The 9,235-nt window shown below is 42.5% G+C and overlaps 1 protein-coding gene across 1 annotated transcript; it reads right to left on the minus strand.

Moving 5' to 3' along the window:
• Positions 1-1,109: 1,109 nt before the first annotated feature.
• Positions 1,110-8,753, minus strand: GJA1 (gap junction protein alpha 1). The gene is made up of 2 exons (XM_080616939.1): positions 8,551-8,753; positions 1,110-2,538 (listed from the first exon to the last, which is right to left on the minus strand). Exon 2 carries the CDS (start codon positions 2,520-2,522, stop codon positions 1,377-1,379), a length of 1,146 nt encoding a protein of 381 aa, XP_080473065.1. The 5' UTR covers positions 2,523-2,538; positions 8,551-8,753; the 3' UTR covers positions 1,110-1,376.
• Between the last annotated feature and the right edge of the window lie 482 nt (positions 8,754-9,235).

A 9,235-nucleotide genomic window follows, 5' to 3' on the forward strand; every position in this document is an offset into this window, starting at 1 on the left:
CAGTACTACATCTTCTATCATTCAAGCATCATTATTACCTATCAGGGAGATTGGCTAGATGACCTAATGGGTCTTTTCCACCCCTAAGTTCTACAAAAGAAAATCATTCACACCAGTAAGAACATGGTTCGCTACATCCTGGGCTTGATCCTGTAGCCTTTGTTCAGGCAAAACTCCACTGATTCAAAATATTTTCCAGAGCAAGACATCCAGGATTAGGCCCTTTTGATTTTTTATTCTTTAAAAAAGCATCCATTTAGGATATGTGGAAAATATTCTATAAAATTAAAAAAAATACGACATGTGCTTGACTTGCATTGAAGGAATCGGAGAATGTAAACACCATAGTGGCCCACATCTTCACAATACCCATGAGGAAGTGTCAACTGCAAATAATCTCTGTGCGTTTATTTCCCAATGTATGCTTCCGAGGGTGTTTCGTGTATACCTTTACCTCCACATCCACACATATATGAACACCCTTAACATACATGAGGGTGTGACAAAATTCACTAAAGCCAGTTGCTTGCCTGTCTTAATGCTTAAATCTGCAAGTGGCAGCAAACTGGGCTTTATGTGATACTAATTAGACTTTATGTGAGCAGCAGGACACGAGTATTGCTGTGGGCAAAAGAGTGTGGCTGCTGGTTCTACTAATGTGGAGCCATCCCGGTTATGCACATAAAATCTACCTGCGTGAAGAGCTGGAAAAGCAGGTGACCAAAGCATTTCTTGGTGGGCCATATCTGAAATTTGAGTTGAACGATTTAGAGGCTGTAGACTGTCCACACAGGAGCCTTTTGACAAACTGGGGGACCACGTTGGGAAGTTTACCTTCAAAGTGCAACTTTCCAAGAATGGAATGTTCTTGACAGGGAAATGATCAGAGGCAATCCTGGACTTTTTTGCTTGTTGAATAGGAAAAATGTTTTCATCTTCAGGCAGCCCTTCACCCTAACAAATGTGAGTTCAGTTATTATTGGGTTTTAGCATTACAGAAGATTCTTTAGAAACAAACATGATAGTACACACATACACATACACTCAGATATTTACAGCCTTTCTAGAAAAAACACCCCCCTACCTTAGTACTGACTACCTATCTTTTTCTTTTTTTCTTCTTTTTAGTATTTAAATTCTTTAAACCAGCTACATTAAATACCAATGTGTACTGTACCACCCCACACCAACCCTACATTCCCCCCCAAAAACAGCAAGTATTTTAAAAGTTTGTTCGCTTGTTTGTTTGCTTTTATGATTGTTAAAATCCTCTGCTTGAGACTGTTAAGTACCACCTCCACTGGAACAAGATCAGCGCTGACTGCATCTTCCAATGCATGTCGTTTCATAGTTGAGCAAGTACTGCAGCTAGAAGCTTAGATCTCCAGGTCGTCAGGTCGAGGCCTGCTGCTGGCTCGGCTGCTGGCTCTGCTGGGAGGCCTCTGGTCCACAATGGTGAGGGGTTGCAGCTCGTGCCCCGACGCCAGTTTTTTAGTGTTCTGGTGCTCATCAGAGAAGTCGAAGGGCTGGGCATGAGAGTTGGAGATGGTGCTGCCAGCCTGCCCCATTCTGTTCTGCTCCGCGCTGTAGTTGGCCCAGTTTTGCTCGCTGGCCTGCTTATTGTAGTTACGACAGGAGGAATTATTCCTGTCTCCGGTCACAAGCTTGTACCCTGGGGGAGACATGGGAGACAAGGGGGCGGTCGGGGAGGAGCAGCCATTGTAGTAAGCATATTTGGGGGAGCCACAGTCCTTGGAGGGGCTTATGGCACCACTGTGGGAGTAGGGGTCATTTTTCCCTTTCACACGATCCTTGACACCCTTGAAGAACACGTAGAAAAGCTCAATGATGTTCAGAGCAAGAGACACCAAGGACACAACCAGCATGAAGAGGATGAAGATGGTTTTCTCAGTTGGACGGGACAGGAAACAGTCCACTCTGTGCGGGCATGGATCTCGCTCACAGGTGTAGATGGCATTCAGGCTAAACCCATAAATGTACCATTGAATCAGCAAGAAAGCCACCTCGAAGACAGATTTAAACAGGATGCTGATGATGTAAGTACGGAGCAGTCCCCCACGCATCTTCACCTTGCCATGCTCTTCGATCCCATACTTGAATTTCTTAATTTCTATTTGCTTGAGGTGCATATCCACATTCACACCATCATTTTGGACCACCTTGAGCTCTTCTTCTCTTTTGTTCAGCTTCTCTTCTTTCCTCATTACATAGAACACATGTGCCAGGTACAAAAGGGTAGGTACAGACACAAATATGATCTGCAGAACCCAGAAGCGTACATGGGAGATGGGGAACGACTTGTCATAGCAGACATTCTCACAACCAGGCTGTTGAGTGTTGCACCGGAAAGCAGACTGTTCATCTCCCCAAGCAGATTCAACTGCTGTCCCCAAGAGCAAGATTCGGAAAATAAAGAGGACAGACAGCCACACTTTCCCTCCTGCAGTAGAATAGGCTTGAACCTTATCAAGAAGTTTTCCCAAGGCACTCCAATCACCCATCTTCACAGGATGCTGGCTAAAGGACACAAAGAAAAAAAAAAGTGACAGTTAAGACAGAGCTTTAATGCCTTTGATACACTGAATCACAGATCAATGCTAATAGAGCAGTGATGTCAGCTTGGTTTTAATTCATGTGTTTTACGTGATCTGAAGAGCAACCTCAGAGTTTTAGTTAGTCTGCAGGTGGAACGGTTAAGTCAGGAAATCGAAAAAGAGAAAGTAACATAATGTCTCAGAGCACAATGAAAAACAGAGGTTTCTAATTTCACTCTTGTTCTCAAGAAGACCATGACAAGCCTCAGCTTCCTTGGTGGCAGCCTCAGTTCCATGATATATACCTGCCTCAGGTAGAAAACAGCTGTGACACACTGGTGAAGCAGGGTGTGGAACTGCAGAGTGGCACAGCATGAATATGCTAAGAAAACGTGAAAGATTTGTCCCTTTCGCTCTGCATCACTCACAGTAGTTTTTATGTTCACTCTGAAAGAGTAAGAAAGCAAACCATCATATAACCTAGATACAAGAGGTTATACCAAGTTAATGCCAGGGTTGGGTACCTAAAATTTTATCCTTGTAAGAAATGTGCTGTATTTCCTACAGCAACATAAAACTGAGCTCTTGCATATCTTGTGTGTAATACAATTAAGAGTATAGCTCCTAATGATGCCAAGTTTATAGTACACTGAATTTCAGAAAAAAAAACAACTTGGTATCTATGCACAGTTTATACATTGGTATTTGCAGCACAGAGATCACAGTTAGCATACTTTACCTACAGTTCTATGAACCAAAACCAGTAAATACACGAAGCGCAGCAAGGCTCATGTTACTAAATTGGAGGAACTGGTTTCCTGTTTATCTGTGGCTTGCTTGATTCATCAGTTTCAGCTTTGTATTTGCATCTTTTTGTATTTAAATTCCTTCACTTTGTTTTGAAAGGAAAAAAGACTTAGCAAGAAAAAAAGGTAAATGAGCTCTTTCTGTTTTTAAAGCAACTCCTGGCGTGCAGTTTGCATTCCAAGTGTGGAACACTGCAAGTTTAAATTGTCTCTCACCACTTGAGTTTTAAAGTGCGCATTTCTGGGACACAGGCAGCTTCTTGGGGATATCTAGCAATACACAGGATAACAGAAAAGAAATTGTTTACTTTATTTTCTAGCTTCATAGGAAAACCAAAATTCACTATAGGATTTTTATCAGCTGGAGAAGGTAATCTTAACTGCATTAAAAACGTATGTTTTAACTTGCCCCACATGAACACATATGTGAAATTGGGCACTTAAAGGGAAAAATAATCACAAAGTTTTCCTTTTAAAGTACATGCTGCTGGGTATAGGTATTTGTTCCGTGCATGCTGAGTAATCCCTTCCTGGTATTAATAGTTCTGATATTGTCAATGATTTCCTCTCCATAGCACCATGGATATATTCCCTAGTGGAGGCCATTTATAGAAAAAAGCCCTTTCTGGATAATTCATAAAATAGGAAATTTTAGCACCAAGGAGATCTGCTTTCAAGAAGCAGTGAGTCACTGGAAACACATGATTTTAAGTCTGGCAAGCTCAAGCATAACAATAGATGCCAAATAAAAACACACCGTTCCTGCCATCGGAAAGAGTCTGAGAGAGTAATGGGAGACAAGTGTTTAAAGTGCTCACTCTTATAGCTCAGAGATGACAATTATCTTTAACCCCTGAAAAATACCCCAGGGCCATTTCCTCAGTCTGCTTAGTCAGCTTGCTCTGAAGTTTACCAACTGCAGCCTGCAGACCTTTCCCCATGCAATTAGCTCTTCACATGAATGAAGCCCCATCAAACGGTCGGGTCTCCTTCAGACTTTTAAATCTGTAAGCCGCTGCTGCTGCTGCTAGGAGGAGTAGGCAGCGTGTTTATATCTGACACATCCCTTCAGCCATCCTCAGCTTACATCCTCCCCAGGAAAGGCGACTGTGTCTTTATGCGATCTGCTGGTGGAGAAGGAGTCAGGCGCACGAGCGCGGAGGTCTCTGGAAAGGCTGGAGTGAAATGTGACCACGTTTCTCCTCAGGCTGGGATTGTTAAAACAGAGAACAGCCTGTAACTATACAACATGTGAAGTTTGTTTTAAAGGGAAGCTATTTGCTCCATGTCGTAGAAGTGGACAGAAAGAGCCTTTTTCCAAGTAACAGCTTCTTGATTTAATTAGTCAGGTCTGTGATGATTCGAAACTACTGCATTAACAGACTTTTCTCAGACTCAACACATTTTTTTACTGTCTAAATGTTATTTCAGATTGTAAGTTTGATTAAGAAAACAGAGGACGTGTTATTTCTAGGCTGTTACGTGTGGTTTGTTTTTTAATTACGCTCCACTCTGGTCCATTAATGCAACATGATTTACTTCACTTTTGACCTACTTAATCCCACACCTGCAATATTTTGAGAATTTACTACCTATTTTTTAATTTGCTTCAGCATGCAAAATTGCGAAGTTTCATTTATGTCCTCTGGCAATATAAACTCCAGGAGGAAACATTCCATGCTTGAATTACTCATACATAGCTTTGAAAAGCAACTTTTTTTTTAAAGAGATTGGTTACATGCTGGCCTTTTCCAGCGATAAAAAAACCCACATCAATTCAAAACATTGTGCTGTTAATCAGATAGCCTCGTGGTGGCACAAATAGGTGGCACAAATATATTATTCCTTTGCTTAAGTGGATTCTATTGCTTTATGAAACACAGTACTCTGTTTTGTTGTAGAGAAAATTCATTCATCGGCTCTAACTTGTTTACTTTCAGGGCACTGAAAGACCATTTTTATTAACTGATTACAGTATCAGTTTACTGTGTATAAAAAGAGGTTTTGTATCAAACAGTTATTTAAGTATTCTAGCCTTGTAAATAGTTTGAAATGGACGGCAGATAACCTTTAAAAATAGTTCTTCAGCATTCCGGACTTCTTTTAAAACTTCCAAACACCTTAAAAGAGTCCCCTGAATGACAGAGGTTGACCTGATCGATAGATTTCAGTACTTCAGGAATTTAAGGATACACCTCATGATGAATACGTGTATTTCATAAGCTCTTACTGTCTATTACTTCACAGCATTATAAGCTTTTTCTGAAACAGACTAATGCCGGCCTATTAAACTCTCTGAAAGCTGAATTTCTTCCAGGTCCTACTGTGTGTGGGTAAAGATAGGGGAAAAAAAGCCATAGAGCAGCAGGAGATATGACAGCATTCATCTGCATGGGTTTTGGATGACCACATACAGAAGAAATTTGATTTGTAAGCCGCAATTAAGAAATTCTAGAACTATTTTTTATGGACAGTATTCATCATGTCATCTGGTTCATATTTTCCAGGAAGAATAATGCAAACTCAGTTCTGTGGTAACATGCCCAGGTCTGACTACAGTGATAGAAGGTCACATGCTAGCTGATGGAAGAGAGGTTAAGTGTTAGAGTGGGATCTAAAAAGGGATTGTGGAGCTGAAGCAGTCGGGAAACAGGCCAAAGTTTTGGTTTTCCAGCTTTTCCTACCTTTTTATGAGCACTCACGTACACACAAATAGCCAAAAAAAGAGAAGATTCTGGACCTTGAACATCAATTAGCTCGAGTGTTTCCCCAAAGCAACCAAGCGATGCAGAGAAAGCAGCTGAGATGTACAACAGGAGATGTACAACTGATGGGGTTTGGATGGGTTGGAACAGTGAAGACTGGTTTTCTGAAACATTACAAGTGTCAGTGAACGTCTTCAAGACATTCTCCTGGAAAGGTGTAGTTCATTCGTAGGTCTGCAGATGAGCATCAGTTCCTTTCATCCCCTGGACAAAGATTACGCGCTAAATGGTTGCAGTAACTGGGATTTAAAGTGTCACAACTGTGTGGTTTTTTTCGCTGCCTGCTAGTATTGCTGGTGGTCAGCTGCTAGTGGGTCTATCTACCCACAGCCTTTGCCTCTCCCATTTTGTACCCTCTACACCTAGTCTAATTCTAAGGCGTAGTTGCAAAAGCAACTGTAAGCGCTTTTTTTAGATATTCTCTAGTTGTACAAGTCAGGTCTACCCTGTCTGTTACTGCCCAGATTCATCCCTCTTCTTGCTTGCTTTGAATCACTCAATTCCCTGAGCAGGTCTCAGACCCTCCTTATGCTCCCGCCAGCGGATTTTGAAACCTGGGTTTCTGAAACGTATTTGTTACATACACTACAGCCCAGGTGCCTCCACTAAGTATAAATTCAGCAGGTAACATGGGGAAGAGATACCAGAGACTGGGGGAAAGACAGCAACAAATCTGATGAAACAGATAGATTGCTCAATGTCATCTAACCTTCCTCATACCCACAGGAATCCTTGGCCTAAACGGACGTTCATTTCAGAGACAAACAGAAATAATCTTTTGTGCTTGCATAATATGAGACCCGAGATAATGTTACAGTGCTGAATCTTTTTGCTCTTCTGAGTGTATATGCGCTCAGATTTTTGTTGCAAATCACATCCTTCTCTTCCCTCCCCTGAACCCAGCCTGCTGCTCACCCTTCTCCCATTTGTATGCTTGTTAGGTATTATGGGTCAGTGCCAGTGTTTGGCTTTGAAGTTTCTGAAGGAAACACTTCAGTAAACATCCCAAAGACTCGAGGCTTAAATTCTGCAGTGTAGTGTGCCGTCCAGATGTTAAAAACGGCAGGATGAAAGCTTCACATGAGTCCTCCAACTTGCTCCCTATGTACATACACACGCAAACAGATAGAAGTTGGGCACAAGGTGTCCACAACCCATTTATGTTCCCATTACCAGGGTTTTTTGTCATAAATCTCACATATAAAAATCAAAAGGAACTCCTCAGACAAAATACGCCACTTCATGAGGCTTGCTGGTTATCTCAAGGCAAAATGTGAGGACACACATAAGCACACAGTATTCTTGCCTGAGAGGAGAACGTGTTACTTGATAAGATAGACTCTGTGCTTAGTCTGTCTTTCAGATGAAGGCTTTTTCCTGCCTCCTCATGTGGCTCTTTAACTACCAGCTAGCAGCAAGCAACAACTGCTGTAAGAAATCACTCCAGGTCTTGCAACGTAAGAGTGCTTCTTAGTTCGCCAACAGATGCCATCAAGCATTTTTTTCCTCTGCATTTTGGTATTTAAGCCTTCAAAGTAATATAAAGGGAATATGTCATATTGGGATTATGACACATATTGTGGATATTCTTTCAAGTTCCTCCTAGACAACTTTCATTTACATCTACCCAAGACTTTCACAAACTTTGGCAGCGTGGTACGGCGTATCATGGTATCTCACATTCCTTCTCTAAAATCCCTCACCGAGGTTGCTAAAACAGAGTAACTATATACAAACCAGGTTAAAAATCCATAACCCACGTCTGGATTTTATCACATCTATATTAAAAGATGAGGGGAAAACCTATCAGGAAGACCACGTGCAAGTCACCACTGCAGTAGCTGCAGCACTTAACAAAGCACCTAATTAAGAACCTTGATCCGCACGAACTAGTAGGCATCAATCATGATTTCCATAAGAAAGCAAAATGTGCGGGGCAGAAATGGGGCGCACTCAGGACAAGGTCTCCCTGTAGCTGACTTTTGATGCAACTTCGGTACCACCGAGGCAGCTGAGGTGCACCTCCAGTTTGTAGCTCTTTAAAGGAGTTCATTTACGCTGTGAGAAGGAAGGGCAGAAAGGAGGGATTTCACCCAAACACAAGCAACAAGTCTGCAGCTCAGCCCCACAGCCGCAGCTTCACAGCAGTTCCTCCTTCAGTGGAACAAGGCTAGAAGTTGTGGAAGTGTAGGAGTTGAAGAAACGTACAGAAAGGACGACGAAGGAAAGCAAAGAACTTCTGCAAGTTTGAACTTAACCCTTTAAGAGGAACTCACGCTTTTAGAGATGTGTATTTTAAAACAAGTTCAGCCACCAGCGCAATAACACAAAATGCTTGGGGTTAAAAAAAAAAAAAAAAAAAAAAAGTGTTTTCAGAAAAAAGTGATACACAAGAAGACGAAAAAGGAAAACTTTCCAACTTACCCTTGCTGATCAGCACTGAAACTGGATCAGAATACTTCTTTGGAGGGTTAAAGTAAAATGGAAGAGCACGTTCAGACACTCAGACCTATTTAAACTTTAAAAGCCTACTGCTGCTTTGTATTTTTCATTCTTCCCCACTAATGAAAGAAAAGCGCTGATACCTCGTAAAAGTTTTTTCTACCTTTCTACTGGGAGAGCTTTTAACAAGTTTTTAAGGCTCTGGCTGTGCAAGAGGAGGGGAAAAGGAGGGGTGGCAGCCCGGGAGGAGGGGCGCTCCGCAAGTGGGGAGGAGGAGGAGGAGAAAGGGGGGGAGGAGAGAGAGAACTGAAGGCACAGCAAAAACCCTCCCGGGGAAGCGGGGAGAGCCGGGGCATGGAAGCCCACTCTTGCTGATCTAACAAAACAAACATAAGAGGAGGCAGCAGTCACCCCGCACCTCCCCTCCCCCCCGGCCACTGAGGGCACCTGGGTAGCACTGCATCCACATCTGGGCTTGCCTGGGACAGATGAAACAACTTGGCTCTCTGGAGTTTCGCTACAGGGAGAGGGGAAAATGCATGAAAGGGATTAATAGGTAACCAGCGTGAGCCTCCTGGATGCTGGGGCTGGACCGCGTAGCTGCTTTCTCCAGTCCTTCCTTTGCCACCACATAGGAGAGGAAGCCCTCTCAGCTTTTCTTGTGAAC

This window comes from Psittacula echo (genome assembly GCF_963264785.1).
Source record: "Psittacula echo genome assembly, chromosome: 4".
Taxonomy (NCBI): Eukaryota; Metazoa; Chordata; class Aves; order Psittaciformes; family Psittacidae; genus Psittacula; species Psittacula echo.

Bases quoted from the DNA above. Each gene is read 5' to 3' on its own strand.
- GJA1 (XM_080616939.1), bottom strand. From the start codon at position 2,522: ATGGGTGATTGGAGTGCCTTGGGAAAACTTCTTGATAAGGTTCAAGCC.